Source organism: Aedes albopictus, chromosome 1 (genome assembly GCF_035046485.1).
Source record: "Aedes albopictus strain Foshan chromosome 1, AalbF5, whole genome shotgun sequence".
NCBI classification, from domain to species: Eukaryota; Metazoa; Arthropoda; class Insecta; order Diptera; family Culicidae; genus Aedes; species Aedes albopictus.
The window spans coordinates 194051418-194071446 of NC_085136.1; the positions used below are offsets into that span (position 1 = coordinate 194051418).

Below are 20029 nucleotides of genomic sequence, written 5' to 3' on the forward strand. Positions count from 1 at the left end.
TCCCGATTTTCGCGGTGTGGACGATGGTTGGTTCTCTCAGCAGCTGATGCAGCTCATGCCTCATTTGCCTTCTCCAAGTCCCGTCTTCCATCTGCATTCCGCCGTAGATGGTACGCAACACCTTCCGTTCGAAAACTCCAAGGGCGTGTTGGTCCTCTGCACGTACGGTCCATGTTTCGTGCCCATAGAGAATCACCAGTCTATTTAATCAGCGTTTTGTAGATAGTTAACTTCGTGTTACGGCGAACTATATTCGATCGTAGTGTTTTGCGGAGTACAAAGTAAGATTTCCTGCCACAATGCGCCTCTGATTTCTCTGCTGGTGTCGTTGTCGGCGGTCACCAGTGAGCCCAAGTACACGAATTCTTCAACCGCCTCGATTTCATCACGTTTGATCACGTTGGATGCACGTTTCCGCCATCGTCTCAAATTTACGAGCAATAATATCAATATCATCAGCAAAACCAAGCAGCTGACAGGACTTCGTGAAAATCGTTCCACTCGTGTTTAACCCCGCTCTTCTAATTACACCCTCTAAGGTTATGTTGAACAGCAAGCACGACAGACCATCACCTTGCCGTAACCCTCTCGAGATTCGAAGGGACTCGAGAGTGTCCCTGATACTTGAACCACACACATCACTCGATCCATCGTCGCCTTGATCAATCGTATCCGGGAATCCGTAATCGTGCATTATCTGCCATAGCTGTAGCCAAAACCATTTACATGTAATTTGAAGTTAAACCAGAATGACACGGAGTTACTGTGCTAAGTAAAAGAGCATCTAATAAAACATATTACTGCTTCATGATTAATGAGCTCGCAGAGCACATAGGTCGAAAGCAATAGTAGTTACCACTACTTTATGCGGTCAATAAATAAAATAAATGGTATCGTGAATGGCGGCAGTGTTTATCTCTGTATTTACTGCCATGTATCCACTTTCGCATGGCAGCACTAACGATGTTAGGCAAATAGCTTTCCCCATTTTCTACAATCAGAGCAAAATGGTGCTCCAATTTCTGACAGCACATTTTCCCAATTTGCGTAATCACAATATTACCAAATCTGAATAAATCGCATTGTTGATTTAGTACCAAATCCTGTTTCGTTCCGTTGTTTTTCGGTTGTTCCCACACTGGGAGCAAAAGCGTGGGAAACAAAACCACCCGCGGAACCCACGTACCGCGTATACAATACTATTCAGATATAACAACGAGTGACAACATGTGTGAGCTTAACAATCCACGACAGTTTCACGATGCTGCCATTTGCGACGGTAGGACATGCTGTTGAATGGTTGTTCCTTCTTTGGGTGTTATGAGAATAAATATTTGCGACTGTAAATTTCAACCTACGACGCACGTGAACAATCGTTTTGACACGTCGTCACTATGTCGATTTCTGTTTAAGAAGAAGCACCTATTCAGAACATGGTATTCGATTTTCTTGGAGTTGCACTAAGGCTCCGTAGATGGGCCTCGAGGTCTCGAAAACCGCAACGTCGTTTCGTAAGCAGATGGTCGCGAATTAATTTTTCCTCAACCAACTTTTCGACAAGTCGATTCAAATAGTCATTTGACACAGCCAGTCATCTATGAAATTGTTATAATTAATCGGATAATTGTTAAAGACCCAAGGTGACACCTAATGGGCTTACTAACATCAACAAGTGTTTTTGTTGAATCGTCAAATGTAGAAAAGAATGCAGCATCGTTGTATCAACCAATATGTGAACTAGTAAATAGGAAAAGTGCAACGTAAAAGTTCCCCATCCTGGGCGATTACATGCTTAAGTTTTGGCCTGCGCCCAGGACAGATTTCTATTAACTTCCTTGATTTCCTTGTAGAGGTTTCGTCGTCACGAGTTCCTGTGGGTCTGACTCTGCTGCGATTCCTGTCAGATGTTAATCACGCGCATGCTTGCAGATTTGTGTTCTCGAATTTCTGTTGATATTGGTTTCTGATGACATCGCAGACGGTTTCGAGATCCGCCGGTTTGAAATCGATGAACAAGTGATGTGTGGCCTATGGCACGTTCTATTCGCGGCATTTCTGCAACACCTGGCTGGTAGCGAACATCTGGTCCGTTGTAGCGCGTCCACCCATGAGTCCAGCTTGATATTGCCCCACGAACTCTCCTGCAATTGGTGATAGACGACGCGACGGCATAAAATTTGAGAGAGTATCTTGTAGGCGGTGCTCAGTAGTGTGATCGCACGATAGCTCCCGCAATTAAACTTGTCGCTTGTCGCCCTTTTTGAAGATGGGAAACAAGATACCTTCCATCCATTCTTCCAGTAATACTTCCTGCTCCCAATTCTTGGTAATGACCCAGTGTTGTGTTCTCACCAGTGCTTCCCCTCCGTATTTTATAAGCTCGCTTGGTAGTTGATCTGCTCCAGCGGTTTTGTTATTTTTTAACCGGCCAACGTCCTCCTTAATCTAATAAAGGAGCTAGAAGTATCTCGTCCTGTGCACGTACCCTTGATCTGTTACCACGTCACACCTTCGGTGCTTGCAACGTTGCCATTGAAGTGCTTGTCGTAATGCTTCCGGCACCTCTCGACCATCTCACGCTCGCTCGTGAGAAGATTTCCGTGTTTGTCTCGGCACATGTCGGATTGTAGTACAAGCCTCTGCGCGAGCGGTTCAGCTTCTCGCAGAACTTCCGTGTAACCCTAGCGCGGTACAGCTCTTCCATCTCTTCGTGATCTCGTTATTTCTGATGGTGGTGCTTCTTCCTCCGGAAGACTCTGTTCCGCGCCTGTCTATAACGTGCCTCCATTCGCTCTCGTACGGTGTTGCAACGCAATATTCTCGCCCGTGCTGCATTCTTCTCGTTTTTCAACTGTTCACATTAACTGTCGTACAAGTCGTTTCTGTGATTCGGATTCGCGAAGCCTAGTTGTGCAGCCGAGGTATTACCTATGGCGGATCAGATGTCCCTCTAGCCATCTTCAGGTGTTGGTAGGGCCACTGCTAGCTGATGCGCGTAGTCTTAAGTCACTTTTACGTTACGCAGCAGCTCGATGTTGCGCCGCGGCGTTCGACTTCGACGCGTGGTAATAGCTGTCGAAAGTTTTGAGCACATGCATACAGTGACTAGGTTGCGATTAAAACGTGATCGGTTTGGTTTTCTGTTTGATGATCGAGTGATCTTCAGGTGGCTTTGCTTTGGGGAAGAAGATTCTTTGGACTACCATACCACGGGAGGCTGCAAATCTTACACATCGCTGGCTGTTATCATTCGATATGGTGTGCGTAGAACGCTTTTTTCTCGTCACCGCCCCCTTCGTGTGAGCGTCACCGCCCCCTTCCAACATCCTTGCGTTGATCGGCTGCCACCCAATCGCACGTTGTCGCACCTTGCCCTACACTATAAATCCTGTATCCAGTTCATTGGTGGTGCCACATCTTTGGTAGAGCCTCGAGCAGACGGGAATAGCAACAACATAAGAAGCTGTGTTATTTGGGCAAAATAACTGAATAATAGAACAAATTAAATACATTAATTAGTTGTCTGTCATAAGCGGCAAAATAACACATATCATAACAAAAAAAAATGTTCCTGGAAAACCATTTTATTAACTTGTTTTGTTAGTTTCAATAACAACTTAATAACAGCGAATTTGGAAAATATTTCAACAACAAGTTCTGATATTAGTATTTTATTGATAATAATTGGAGAGCAAAATTTGTTATTTGATATCAAATTCAGTTTTTAACCCTTATGTGACCGGCAGAGTACCCGGGTACCCAGCACCGATTTAAAATACACGGTGTAGAAAAAAGCAAAAAGTTTGCCGGCCACATAACGATTAAAGGTGCTATTAGACTGTTTGTTCTAATACCAAATATGAGCAGGGATACCATATATACAGATTTATCTGTATTATACAGATTTTTTAGCACCCGTACAGATTTCGTTTTATATGAAATACAGATTTTTGAGCCAGAGGGGTCATTTTATTTTTATATGGGATACAGATTTTTCTCCCAAATTTTGTATCGGATACAGATTTTTGAAAAGAGTGATACAGATTTTTCAAAAAATCATCTGGCATCCCTGGCTATGAGTCATGTTGTGTTGGTCATTTGTTGGGCTTATTTGGCCAAATATTTGTCGTGTCTAATGGGACCTGGGAGATAGTTGAACTTGGTTCACTACAACGCAAGATAATTGCACTCAAGTAATTTTTATATTTTCAAATAATACGACTGGAAGTCTACAAAGATTCCTCCAAAAAAATTGCTAGAATTTCTCCTGAACTACCTCTGATGATTCCTTCAGAACTATCACCATCAGTTTCTGCAATATTTTTCCTAAAATTCCTCCATCGATTTATCTAAGGATTACGTCAGAAATTCCTTCTGTGTTTATCGAGGGACTTCTCCGAGGTTTTTTTTTCAGGAATTTGTCCTTTAATTCTACCAGACATTCCTCGACAGATTTCGTCATAAACTTTTCCATAAATAGATCCAAAAAATCTTCCAGAGATTTTTTCGAGTGAAATGGTGGCTCATGTAAACCGTTATAACTCGAAAATTTCTTCTAAAACCACCTCAAACGAATTGTTGTTGAAAAGAGGAAAGATAGAGCTACTATTTACAATAATAAAAAGTTGGGTCGGCCATATTGATTTTGGCTGCCATCTTGAATTTTTATACCAAAACATTTTTTTTTTTCAAAAAATTAGAGGTGTTTTTTTTTCCTATCAAAAGTTATCAAAAGCGCGTAGTTCCATGATCGAACTGTGTATGTCGTGCTGACAAAATTAATTGTTAATGGCAAAAAAAAACATCCTATAAATATTTCTATTCTTATTATCGTAATTATAAAGTCCCCTTAAAGTAAAGTCTTTTAACTGAAGTTTACTCCTGCGTACAAAAACAACCTAAGTATGATGTCGCCTACGACGAGAACAATGCCATTTACCGCTGATATCAATTCATTCTTCTTAGTTTGAAACAAAAACAACAACAATATTGATACCGACGTGCAAAGTTGCCTCCCAAGCCAGGGGCCCAAACAGCTTTCCATAATAATTTCACGTTGTTTTTAGTGTCACTTTTATGCGATTCATTTTCCCACCAACATCTTCAACATCCGACGCGCTGTACGAGCGCTCTTTGCTACCGGGGCTGCCCCTGTCAGGAGTGTTGTAAAACAAATAAATGATTTTTTACGAGCTGCCGAAATGATGATGGACGGGCGATTTGCTCGGAAGTGTTCAATTTCCATTTTGCACACCGTACCCACCGAGTGCGTTTGCCCTCCGTCCGTGGACCCATGACGACGATGATGTCGTTCTCGGTTGTTCGATATCGGTGTGGTGGCAATATAACCGTGGGATTCTTTGCAGATAAACAGATGAAGTTTTTGTTGCCTTTTAGAACGACTGAAACAATATTTCACAATTGATCACAATGAAGCCACTTTTATTCCCATGAACAGTGGAAAATATTTTACGACAATTTAATGTATGCATAGGTTACACAATGTCTTTGGTCGGGCGTAAATTTAGTTAGCTGCTTCGAAAATAAAAACTTTCCCAAGTGCCCAGTGAATATTTATAGTAGGAGAGGCAAATGGCGATTGTATATTTAAAGTTTGTTTCGTCCAGACAGCGAGGGATTGTTATTCATTGCTAAAATTGTTGTGATGGGTAGAATTGTTGGGATCTAGATGGATATCGTAAGAATAAATTAGATGCAGGTGTAATCTTGTTCGGCTCAGGTGCCAGTAGAAGGTGCCTACAAGGATTTGGTCGAGCATTGGAATATTGAAAACATTATTCGATAGTCATGCTCGTAAGCTTTGAAACTAACCATAAACTACGCAGGCTCATTGCAGGCCATTTCAGACAACTCCCCTCTTTCAGACTTTTGGCCAGGACATTTTCACACAAAACGAAGCCTGAAAGTCTACCATTCTGCTGCCAGAAGTGGTAAAACAACGAGCGGTTGCTAAACCCAACAATCGCCTTATCTTCCAACTGTGGCGCTAATCTGAATCCGCTTCACGTATTACTCGGGTTGACGAAAAGCCTCAGGTCTTCCAACAACATTGTCGGGAGCAGCTTAAATATTTCAACCCCTTTTTTGCTCATTCCAGCGCCAGCGCACGGAGTGCAGTGTAATTGATGGGCCGGGTAAAGCGCACCTCTCCTCCGAAAGGATTTAGCACGCTACAAAATGGCATGGATCGAACGCAAGCTCCGACTTCCTGTGTTTGGGGGGCATTCGGATTCCTGTTGGGTGAGGGTTGGCCGAAATGTTTCCTGAGCTGAGTGTGTTTTGAGCTTTCGGAATTGATTTTGATATTCTATTTGTTTAGTCCAAATCCGTTTGCCGATGGGATTGGTGGACGAAAAAGCAACGGGGGATTTTGAAGCTGTTTACCGCAGACTTTGGTCAGGCCGCCGGAAGTTGAACGAGCTTGGCTCTTACAATGGAAGGGAGGTGGCGACAAATGCAAATGTCACAAGGAGGTGACAAGCAAATATTTTAGTGAGTGCCACCGTCCTGCTGTGACTGGCTTCGGCAGAGTTAGCATGCTTGAACAAAATGGCGTATCAAATGAGAAGAGGGGTGTAATTTCATGCAGGAAAAAGATTAGATTTGCTTCCAGTTAGAATTAATTGATGCAAAGGATTAGAGGTGACGATAAAAAGCGACAATTGGAGTCGGTCGGGCGGGAGGTGCTGAGAAGCTGAAACATCTGATGAAATTCGGTGTAAAGCGATCATTCGTCTGTGGTTTTGTGAATGAACAAATCCGTTTGAACGAGCTATTATGTCCAATTGTTTTTTTTTTTCATCTGACAGAACTGTCTCGATGCAGGTTGGTATGGGGAATGCGAACAGCCAGCATGGTGCATGTTTCAAATTACCATAAGAAATCACATATGAGACTCCACAATAGTTACAAATAAACACTTACCATTGCCGGGCCCCGTAGCGCAATTGGTCACACGTTTGTTTCATAAGCAGATGGTCATGGGCTCGATCCCAGTTCCGGCACTTTCGACGGTTGCTCATTGACGTAGCTAGCTTTTTCTTTTTTCTCACTCACTCTCATAAACAAGCACGACAAAGAGCGGGATGCAAGAGGGGCCAATGCTCCCTCTTTCATCCCGCTCTTTCTTGTGATTGTTTAGGAGAGCGAGTGAGAAAATAGAAAAAGCTAGCTACGCTAATGCAGTTGCTCTTTCCCCATGGACTCTTGGCCCATGACTCAAATGGACCCGGCTACTTGGAAATCAGCGAACGGCAACTCATAATGGACTCCCAATCGGACTGGAAAAAGGAACAGCCACATCCACAATAGATGCCTGCGGTATATAATTCGTGCATGGAGGCCAACGTGGAGCTCCATCGTCGATGTCATCGAAAGCCGATAGCGACAGAAATTCGGGAGCGAAAGTGGAGGTGAGTCGACCACACTCTACGCAGGGGCGAAAACGAAATTAGCATGCTGGAACCCAGCAGGACATCGCAGCAGAGGCAGACCCAGAGGCTCATGGCGGCGCAGTCTCAATAACGAAATCAAGCAAGGTGACAGAAATTTGATCTGGCCACAGGTCAAGGCGATGGCTGGCAATCGCCCAGGATAGAAAACTTTGAATTTGGCCCTCTGCACCACCGCGAGTGCCCAGAACTGAAAGTAAGTAAGTAACAGCCACACATCAACATCCTCGTGCTCATCATTCTACCATGACAGGGTAGAAAGTGAAAGAAGCGCAACGGCAACCGGTTCGATATAGTAGATATAGAATAGAATACATTTAGGCGCTGTACAAAGTACAGCTTCCATTTGGAATCGCACACGCAGTGCCTTAGGGCCGATTTCTTCACCTACCTGGCTTAACGACGTAAGCCTGGTTTATCTTGAACCACACTTAAAGTTAAGCCAAATACTTAAGCCAGGTTTAAATATTTGCATTTCTTCACACCGGCTTAGCAAATGAAAGCGATGGCTTAAGCTAAGCCAGGCTTAACGAAATTTCCCATGTCATTCCAGTGACTTTCCAATGGAAACGTCATTTTAGCCGCCGATATTTTGAAATGCCCCTTATATGCAGTATGAAGTAACAACAACAAAACGTCCGTTGAAATTTTAGTAGGAAAAGCGGAATCGCTCGGTAAATTTTTCGGATGCAGAAGGAAATTAACAATAATGAACTACCTGTTATATTGTGATATTTTACCCAACGCTAGTATCGACATTGCAGAAAAGGCGTTGCAATGTTGATTTTATGTTTTGATATCCAGAATCGCTCTTGCCGTGACAACTCTGGTTGTGGATCAAACAATTGACGTATGATTCATAATACAACCGAAATCAGTTGCTTTATGAATCATATTGCAATTGTTTGGTATAAGTACGAAAAACTAGTCCGTTGTGATACGGCAAGTATAAATCAAATTTCATAGTGCTGAGTTGAAAAAAGATATTTAAAATCCACTTGCGTCATTTTTAAGTAGTGGAACTTATGTATAAAATTTATAAATATAATTAGTCATTCCGATCCTCATATTGTGGATTTATCGGCTACTTGTATTCTACCGGTCGCTTCAGTATGGCCTCCAAAGTACCCGTTTTAAAAAGAAAAATTTAAAAATGATTTTAAACATTTTTATTGTATGCGCTATTCCTTGTTGCCACTAGCTATTCAGCGACATTCATTTTTTGACAATCAAGTTGATTTTTATATGAAAACGGCTACTTTGTAATGGCTACCCTAGTAACCGGTAGAATACAAGTAGCCGGTAAATCCACAATATAATATATTACTGTACAGTAGTAAGTACTTAAACTCAAACTCACTTTTAACTTCAATAAGGCAATCCATGAGACAGATGCGATCAGCTGATTTTTTTTGTTTACCATGTATTTTTGACATCCGATGATCGGGGTGACAGTTGAACACAAAGAAATTTGTTAAGCACCGACAACACTTGACGAAACTTTGTTAAGTAGTACTCACACTGTGTTTACATTTTTGGCTGTCACCCCCATCGCAAAAAGTCGTCATGGATTGCCTTATTGTCCTTACATGATCCGGTTTGTTGAGGAAACGTATTAGTATTTACAAGCTAATCGCATGCCAGGACATTATGGGTACTCTTTAAACAGATTAAATTGCAGCCAAGATTTTCTGCTTATTTGAAATGTTCCATGATTTTGCGAATAAAATAATCAAAGATTGCCTTGGTGATTGCGACGTTTAATCAGTTTACGCTACAGTAAGGACCCGATTTTGTCAGCCCCATTTTGCGACAAAGTGTTTGCTCTGGTTATCTTACGATCAAACTTTAACTAATTTACTTATCCATGTTTATCATCAAACTACAGCTAAAGCATAGCATAGCATGAATACTTGCACAAATCTTGGATGGAGTTGCAAAGTTGAATATTTCCATTGACATTGCTGATGTCGCTACTATCTACAATGTCATAGATTCACTCAGCTCCACACAACTGGCCAAGTCCTTGCAAGCATTTATAATTCCCTTCAACTTAGAAAGAGCCCAGAACTGAAGCATCTTCCAATAGATGAAAGGATGTTGAAAATAGCGAAATTTCAAATTATATGCAGTTATAAAGTAAATATACAGAAATAGAAGTATTTATAAATAAATAATATTGGAAAGATCTCACTAATTGTTAGGGGGGTTTTTGTTATTCAATGCCGATCATCTAATTATCTTGATTAATGTTCTTTTCTGTAAAGAACAACACAATACTCACCAAAGAACAACACAATACTCATCAAACTACAGCTAAAGAGCAGAATAGGGAGGGATAAAAAGTTTGAAAAATTGTTTAGATTTTCGAGGAAAGCAAAAAATGTGCTATGAAAAGGGGCTGACAAAATCGGGTCACTTATGTATTATTTTTTACATGGTAAATTGTTCATGTAATACAAGTATTTGAAGTTTAAAAACGGGGAAAAATTTGGTACCTATTAGGCAGCATCCATTTATTACGTAACGCCAAAATCGACATTTTTCGACCCCCCCCCCCTTCCCCGTAACGCTTTTGTCTATGAAAACCTTACAATTTTTGTATGGGCTGTAACGCTTGTCTATACTCCCTCCCTCCCCCTAGAGCATAACGTAATTTGTGGATGGCGCCTTAGGTATTCAAAATAAGTCATGTTTAGAAGTACACCATGAATAATACTTTTTATATTTAGAATTAATGAGTCAAAATGTTGAATATTCGATGGGCTAAACGTGCTTTGAACTAAGTTTTTGTAAGAAATCAGTGTATAAACAGTTTTTAGAAGATTTTTTTGAGTGTCATCCTATGTTTGTTTGCTAAAAAATAATATCTCTTGAATCATAACAGACAAAAATATGTTTATTGTGACCTAAAATTATGGAAGGACCGGATTAAAATAAATAAAAACTTCGATGCGAATGTACTTTCGACTTCCAAATCAGGATTGAATATAGTAGGGTGGGGCGGGGCAAGATGGGTCGCTTAAGGAAAACTTCCAATATTTCAGAGGAAAACCAATTTTTTGTTACTTTTTTGTGTTATTCTATCGACATGACTATAGATAGTAGAGTAAACATAGATCCGCGGACACCGCTGACTAAAATGTTTCAAGCGTGTAAGTAGTAATTTTCAAAAGTGCGACGATTGAATATGACGTCATGCGTTCCATTGATGTTGTCCAAATCGTGACGTCATGCTCATTTGGATACAGATTTTGACAGTTCGTTTGGATACAACGGATTCATCTTAGCGGATCTATGTTTACTCTACTATCTATAGACATGACATGTCTTCTCAATATTTTAATTATAAAATATTTGAAAATTGGATCTCTTATATTTTATTTTTTCGGACGGTTTTCAAAAGTGATCATTTTTGTACCTTCAAAAAACTACGGGGCAAGATGGGTCATGCTCTAAAAACTTCAGCATAATCATTCAAATTGTGATAAAAGCTTATAATAAATGTAAAACGGCTAATAAATAACTAATCTGTTGAGAAAAGACGGGATTTGAAGCAGTAGTCACAGACACAGACAATCAGACGTAGTAGTTGAAAAAAAAAACAAAACCTATGTGATATTGCTCTTAGGAGTTATTTTCTTTACTATTGAATAAAATATTTTTTTTTATTTATCTGAATCATCTTTATGCTGCTCAAACTTCAAGTATGAGAAACAGAACTTATAATGCGTTTCGTATCATACACATTGATCCTCTAATATCAATCAGTTGCTTTAGGTTGCGAAACTTTTCTCGAGATGCCCGATGGGACGTTGAACAACAGTCACATTTTTCTATGAAATTCGTCTCTGGTTTTGAAATATTTTAGGTTTTTAGATAGTTTAGAATAACAAAAAAAAAATGAAATTTCCCTGGAAATTTCAAATCAATTATTCCTTGCGTTGAAGTTTTGCTGCTTTTTTGGGGTGACCAATCCTTAGCCTCTTCAAAAACTTGCGCTTAGGATCAGCTGCTTTGGTCAGCGGTGGAAGATTTTCATCCGTATCTCTCTTTGCTCTAGATCTCGTAGGGAATCGCGCCAATTGGGCGGTGGCTTCTATTTTCGTTTGTTTTCCGCTATAACTCAGTCAAATTTGAACCAATTGACACAATTTTTGGAATGCGGTGATATAGGTATAGTATCTACCCGTGTACAAAATTTCAAGTCAATTGGTTCAAAATTGACTGAGTTATAGTGGAAAACAGACGAATATAGAAGCCACCGCCCAAGTGGCGCGATACCCTAGTTGTCTTACGCTCACGACCATTTTGCTGAACCGGTGGAATAATGATTTGAGGAACATTCACGCATGTGTCTTTTTCCTTTTCCGTCCTTTTCAGTCGTAGGTTAGCCACGAAATCGTTATTTGTGAGAACAGCTGCTTTCTCCGGTTGTCTGCCACGGTTTGGCACCGACTTTTTTAATTGTTGTGGTACCGGCATGATGTCATGTGGATGAACGCGCAGCTGCAGGTCTCTGTTAAAGTTGTGCTTGTTGAATACAGTTTCCTTATCATTGTTAGTTTTTGGATCTTGCTTCATAAATGACGGTTCGAGCGATTTATCATCAAACCTCAAGAAATCACAGTCCGAGTCATCGCCCTGCGGTTCTTGATAACTACTTTTCACAGATTGCTGCTGTGACTCTTCTGATTGTAATTGTGATGCGGCGCTCGATTTTTTATTCGAGGGAACTAGTGGTACATCCGATGTTTCCGCTGCCGCGAAGTCTTCGTCCGTGAAAATTGCGGCATCCGGCGGATATATACCCGCTCGACGGAATCCATTCTCAGCAGTGGACACCAATGCCGCTTTTCCGTACGCGCTTCCAAACAGAGCCGCAATATTCACCTGGCGCACAGGTTGCCCTAGTGTAATACGATGGAACTTTTCTATCTCCTGGTTGTAGTAGGTCTTCAGAAACTTCATACAGTGAGGTGGGAGTGAAACTACTGTGACATTGTTCTCTTGAGCCATTACGAGGAATTCCAACACGCTAACGCCGCTCAGCACTAAAGTGCATAATTTCCAGACTACACCAAAAGTGTGTAACCCTTGCACATTTACAAAATCAGCTCCAGTGTCCGCAAAATCGTTAAAATCGCAAAAATTTTTGTACGTCAATCTAGCTAGGTTTACTAGTGACCTTGGAAAACAAAAAAAAAACAACATTTCGCATCTAGACGAGTGTACGAGCTGTTTTTTGAGAATGTGTAACTGTCACACATTTTTGTGTGGTCTGGAAATTATGCACTTATGAGTAGGTCTTACACATTTTAGTGCTGAGCAGTTTTAGCGTGAATTTTTTGGTGTGGGTTGCATGCCCGTCAAGAATCAGTAACACGGGATCTGTTGCTGTTGGCTTTGTGTGTTCGACAAAATGCTCAAACCAATCTACGAGAAGCTCTGTTTGCATCCAGCCACTAGGATGAGCCCTAAATAGGGTCCCAACAGGAGCCCCGGACTTCAGATCATCCTTTACACGAACCCGTGGGCAGATCAACATTGGCGGAACATAATGTCCGGTGGCGGACATACAAATAACAGCAGTAATAAGAACTCCTCTTTCCGCCGATGCCAATGTACCGATTTGTTGCTTACCCTTTGTTGCGAGAATCTTTGATACCCGTGATTGAACCTAAAAAAAGGAAGCAGTGTAATGCTATGAATTAATAAGAAAAATCAAGTGTAATTTACTGTTGTGAGAGCCGTCTCGTCCACGTTGTAAATTCGATGCGGGCCCACATTTGTTTCATCCATCACGCCCTCCAGAATTTTGATAAACTGCAGCACCGTCGGTTTGTTGAAGCACCGGGCTCTGGCAATGGACGTTTTCTCTGGCGTACGCAGTGACAACTCCGGGTGACGAACTAGAAATCCGGTGAGCCAATCTTTGCCAGCAAGCTGCGACTCACGGCAGAAGTTGTTTGGCAACTTGTTTTTAACTGCGAGCTGGTAGGCTAGGTGTCGCACGTCCGTCATCTTCAGGCCAAAGAATCGTTTTTCCATCAGGGCTATATGTTCAGCCAGCTCATTCTCTAGTGCTGGCGGAAAAACGGTGTCAAAACGACCGAGTCGTTTCTCTTGAGTGATACCTTTTTTCATCTGTTCCATTCGCCGCCGAATGGCCGAGTTTCACGCGGAATACCGTAGCAAGTGGAGGCTTCCCGCACTGTAAATGCACCTTTTAGCACCAGTTGCAATGCTCTATCCAGGTCTTCAGCCCTCCAAGACCCGCGGCAGGACATTCTTTTGTACTTCCGGACCATTTTTTTTCGCGAAAACTCCGATATTAATACTTTTTATTACTCCGCAGTGAAGCGCGACTAACACAAAACTAACCTCAAAATAAAACCGTAAACATCGAAAATGTATCTGTCAAAGTGACCCATCCTGCCCCGTGCGCGGTGACCCATGCTGCCCCAGTTAATAACTCGTAATAAAAATCAATAAATTAGTGAAAATTTACATTAACTTTAGAAAATTTGCCTGTTATTAGCCTCAACATTGATTATACGAACATTACAGAAACTAAGATGTTTTAATTTAAGCATGTATGCTGAAATAACATACGTTTTTCAGTCATCGTGTTTGGCATAAGGAATGTAGCTAAAAAATGTATTATTTTTTTAAGCATTCGAAACCTACAAATTTTAACCGGATTTACGTGGCCTTTGTGAAGATTTGTGTTGTTATTTATACAAAATTCAAAATAATGTTCTACAACTCATCTAAAGCTCACAAATGGCGCTGACTCATCTTGCCCCGTGACCCATCTTGCCCCAATCTGTTCCATATAAGTGTTATGTTGAAAGTCTCTCACCGACTGTTTACACTTTTCCTCCGATACGAATTGAGGAAATAAAAACCATTCAAATAATAGAGAGAAAGTTATTCCGGATTATAGAAACATATTTTGATATTGATTTTAGAAAATAATTTTGGTACGAAAGAAGACATTTTTGTAATAATGGTTCTTAGCGTGCGGTACATTGCAAGTTTACCGCAGTTTCTAGGGGTACCTAGGGCATTGTTATCCAAACACCAGTAGCGAGAAAATTTTTCACTACTGTGAAAGATGATGATGTTTCAGGTAACTCACCCTGTTTTTTAAATCAGTTATTTAAAGTTTAATAGGTTTTAATATTATTTTAGGTTGGAAAATAGAGCCGGATAACTAAAGGAATCCCTGAATAATCAATTTTGGAATGACTGGCAACATATGACTATAGGGTTCAAACACGACGTCCAAAAGTGCTAGTGTACGAGAAGTGTTCTGGATGGCGTGCCTTTTGCTAGCTAAATCAATGGAAAACAAAGATGTTCATTTCATAGTCATAGTTGATTGCCGTCTTTGTGTTAGTAATTTTTATGTCTCAATAAATTTCTCATTGATAGAAAAAAAAAAAGAGAGAAGTAGACGCGAGAGGAAAATTTTTTAGGGAGATATATTGGTGACTATCAGTTGATGAAACCGTATGACGTCACCACCCTCCACTCAAATTTTGTTTATATTTGGAGGCTTACTAACACAATCAAGATAGGACTTCCTCCACACCTTCTCTATATCACATTGATCTTGCCCCGCCCCACCCTATATTGACGACACGTGGCTGTAGATTATCATTCTCTTTATTATCACCTCCATCCGTATCCAAACGTTTTACATGGACATTATCGGCAGAGCATTTGAAACGGTGGCAGAGCTATACACCCGTAGGACCGATGGTTCACGGACACGGACTGAAGGACTCAACAGTTCTGCAATTCACGGACATTTTCATCGTGAAAAGATGTTGGATGGATTCATAAATGTTTTCCATAGGAGATGGAAAGGAATAGGTATTAATATTATTTGATATAAAGATGACGCAACAAATTGAATAATATATCAATAGGATAATCACAATCTCTACAGTTCAGAGTCCACAATTGATCACAAGTGGCCTGTCCCTAACCACCTTATTTGACCTGTACCAGCTTGGTTTCTGATTCAATAGACAACCATAGAAATGTGTTTATACTCATCCCTATCAAATGCATGGTATGGCAGTGAGAGTACCTTAAGCGTAAGCTGCAAATGTACTAATATTTACTGAACCACCGATGTCCAGATGAGAGGCCACAATCATCGCACCTATCCGTGAAAATGGTTCCAAGTGGCCACCTTTGCCTACATACAATATTCTATGGAGTCCAGGTATACGCATCATCCAGCACGGTGATTCCAATCTTCAGCGTTCACAGCAGCAAAGTGAACATTTTGTTAAGCGAAAGTACTATCGCGATTGTTCAGCTTGGGTCCCGTAATGGCCTTAAAGCACGACTCTGTGTGTACATAACATCGCTCCGGTGGGATTTGAGACTCGCTCCTTCCAGGCACCGCCATATCAGGACAGAACAAAGCAATAGAATTACACGCATCATCGAACCCGATCTGCAACGGATATCAAATAATTATGCCGATTGCTTCCGGTCAAATATTGTTGGTTTGCTGTGCGTTCAGTGGCCATATTCAGTTTCACGTTCCTCTGAGCGACTGGTCAAACAGTAACGTTTTCGTCCGAGCAATTCCAGCAACATGCGACGGTCTAAGTTTGTGCATTGCACGTTAACTCTATTGTAATTAGCTCTATGGTTTTCCAAAATATATAATAATCGTATGACAGCCTTGACCCCGTCAATCAAGTGTGTGGCGTTGTTAAAATTGACCACACTAATTCGAAAACATTTAGTCTATCCTAGATTTGCCGCATCCATATTGTGAGTCTGAGTAGCATTGAATCCGGTGACTTTCTAGTAACACAGTAACATAATTCGCATACGAAACCGATACCGTCGCACATTCCACACCAGGATATGGCATCTCGCACTGGGGAACTGGATTTTCCCGCATCATATCCCATGGATCGCAGCACGTCCCATCGCACCACACTAATGGCCTTGATTTATGCTGCGAGGCATCATCCTCCACCGTATACGAACACCCACCCGTCCGTCGTAGGACTGGCTGTTCCAAACCCGATCTCTTGGAGTGGAACGTGCAAAAATAAATCACCAGCGTCAACGCGTCACGCGTTTATTTGTATTGAACTATGTGGGTATTTATTTATCGATTGTGTTTTTTTTTTCTTTGTTTTTACATTCAGTTCGACTGCACCAATTTGGCGAATATTGTTTGGCACTGTTGACCTGTTGTCCAGAATCTGAAGGACACTATTCATTCGCGTCAGGTTTGGGTAGACAATTTTGATCTATAGTGTTCATCTACTTTAAATTTAAGCGAGCAACTGCCAACTGGAAGGCGCTACGGTTAACTTGTCTATCTCTGGTCTCAAGGGTTTAGGGTAGTAGGGTCAAGTGGGGTAAGATGCCATTTTTCAAACTCTCATCGTTTTTAATGATAATTAGCCTCATTTCATAGGCTTTCAAAGTGGTAATAGCAACTAGACAATAATTGACCAATAATTCAGCAAAACTATTCACTAAACTATTGCATTTTCATCGATTTTCAGCGATTTTAAAAACTGATTCGTAAAACGGAAGTGGTGCAAAAAGACCATCTGCCATGGGGTAAGATGCCACTTCATGAAAACATTCAAAAATTATGTCCATCAGTTTTCCGCCATTTCCGAATCCTTTTTCACCCTCTGTTCCTCTTTTTTCGTATACTCAATAAATGATGGTCGCCATATTTGAATGACCCCTAACATGGATAGCGTAGGCATCAACAACCATGCGCCTCCATGTGTGCCTCAATCTCGTTGGAATCACTTGGCTGGGAATAATATCACCAGAAAACCTTAATTGCAAGCACGAAAAACCGGCAGTTGCCAATTTTCATTGGGAAATCAAAGATTTTTCGTGGGTTTGTTGGCCTAGTTTCTAGAAGAATGCTCGATGTCAACATATCTTGACACCATTCACCTATAGTAACGATCAAGTCCCATTCAGGAATGATTTTATGAGTTGGACCATTTTACCCCATCTTGGCATTTTGGGCTCTGTTCCTCTAATGCTCTGCAAGCGTCATTATCTGGGCATTTCCCTACTAGTACGTGATCACCTCATGTAAATGTGAACTAGCATTCCCTTTATTTTATGTGCATGAATTCTCGCTGAATTTTACATGCATGCATATATTTTCCTATGTGTGGATTTTTTTTATTACAAAAATTTCTTGAACCGACTAGGGATTGAGCCCACTTAGCTTTTACATGATTATGCAGAATGTACATAACCAACGTGTTTACCGCTTTGACTATACTGAGTTGGGTCAGTGCACTGCTGTAAAGGTGAGGATATTCAACATGACCATGCTGAGGGTGGTGGGCTCAATTACCGGTCGATCCAAGATCAGTTGCTTACTAATGCGAAACTTTCGTGCTGCAGCCTAAAGCCACACCAAAGTTCACTTGTAGGGTGTCGACCGACACTTCAGCAAAGAACCGAATCTTGTTTTCACTTCTGCTGAAAATGGCATTTGTTGTGATGACATTCCTTTTCGCCTATATGGCAATTCAATTCAGCGTGTGTGCCTCATCGATTGTTTGCCTATGAACCCGAACACCGAAACGGGGACTTCTAGTACATAATTTAGCAAACAATGGTCGACCACCAACTGTGCCAACTAGAGCTGCGAAGAGCAGGAAGTGGTAATAACAATAAAATTTAAGTACTTTGCCAAAGTCAATTTATCCAGTTTAATTGATTGTAAAGGAAATATTCCTTTGGAAGAGAATATGTTCTCGCGTGCAGGGAAAAAAAACATACCAAGAATTGTCGGGTCCTTTCCGGTTGAATTTCTGTTTGTGACGGTGGGGAAGAGCAATATGAAAGTATGCTCTGAAGTGTTGTTTGTAGGAATAGTGCGATGTTTTTTTGTTTTCTTCAAACATTGACAATGCGAGACAAGTCAACTAGTTAGGCTGATTATCAGCTTGACTTGAGATGACAAGTCTAGCGTCGAATTACTCCAACATGAAATGGATTCAACATCAACTATTGAATTTTATTAAATTAGTAATCTGTTTCCAGGCCCAACTCAATAGCATGGAAACGTAACACATTTGATTATTTTATCTATTACACATTTGAAGATACAGCAAAGAGAGAATAGAATAACTAAATTTTATTATTGTTCTGTTATGCAAACAGAGCATCGTCCATTTTCAAGATATAAATAAAGAATTGATTAAAATTACCTCTGAATATTGTTTTTATCTTATTTGCAGGTTTCGTGGTACCAGAACTCATTTCCCATTCAACCAACCGACAGACGGACCATGTCGTCGAGAGGAAATCGACACACACTGTCTATCCGCCATGTGCAACAAGAGGATTTCGGCAATTACAGGTTAGCAAGAGCCCGTTAGATAAAATACATGCATCTGCATCCGTTTTGTCCAATCTAAGGGAAATTATGATTTACCGTAGAATGGAGCTTATGACCTTATGACTTATTATACATCGCATAAGTTGCAATGGAAATTAAGGCGATACATGTGAATTGGCGGGATAATAATAACGAGATTATAGTCCCGGGGCCTGACGAACCCCCCCTTCCCCCCGCTTGCGAATCAGCCTCGTAGTCGCTACTAACCCGCTTTAAGCTACCCGTGCCGAGGAATGAATGTTCGAGTGACTGCTATTGCAGCCCCGAGTTCCTCGGATGATGCGCCTTCATATTAAAAAAAAAGGCACGGTCACCGTATTCAGCCAGAGGCTGTGCAGACTGAACGAAACTAACACTAGACAACGGACACGACATACATTACGAGCAGCAGTGGATACGAGGAAGAAACATTTCTTGCGAAAAGTTTCATCACTCGGAGCAGGATTTGAACCTTCACCCCATGGCATGGCTCGTTTATACGCTTAGTGACGCTAACCGCACGGCCACGAGGCTCCACCATATCTCACGACTCAAATGGTTGTCAGCAGTCAGTAAGGACCTAAGATAGATAAACCATAACGCCTACCAAAACGTCTGGTAGATTGGATCCAGCGGTTCTTTCTCCTCCGTGTGGAAAATGTGTGCCATCTCCGATATTTGCCACTTTGCGTTTTAGGCTGATGTTCAGCTCTGTCACCGTTTAAAATAAATGTTCTGGCGATAATGTCCATGTCGTCCATATATTGTTTGACTGGATTGAATTTCGTGAAAGTCGTACCACGACTAATGCGCCCGACTCGTCGCATTACCACCGATGAACTGACGTGACAAATAGAACAAATAAATTCAAATTTGTTGTTCTGGACGCCATGATGAAAAATAGCCGAACACAATCGCCGCCTCTATAACGGTTCGCGTTGATTTCATAGCAGGCCCGGATTTAAGGGGGGCAATGGGTGAAAGTGCCCCGGGCCCCCCGGCTAGGGGGGGGGGGGGGCAAAGAATCCCGAATTATTATATACTTTACGTTCTATAACAAACCATATAACATGTACTTTGAGGGACGTTTATATAATATACAGTTTTTAAAGGTATCCAGAATATGTTTGTATGTTAATCT

General features: G+C 41.1%; 1 protein-coding gene across 1 annotated transcript in view; it reads left to right on the top strand.

Moving 5' to 3' along the window:
• The window catches only part of LOC115263783 (neurotrimin), an 866784-nt gene that overhangs the window by 828312 nt on the left and 18443 nt on the right, over positions 1-20029 (top strand). The window contains exon 8 of the mRNA XM_062846064.1: positions 18749-18870. Coding sequence (XP_062702048.1) covers positions 18749-18870 — 122 coding nt within the window. The remainder of the gene's footprint in view (positions 1-18748; positions 18871-20029) is intronic.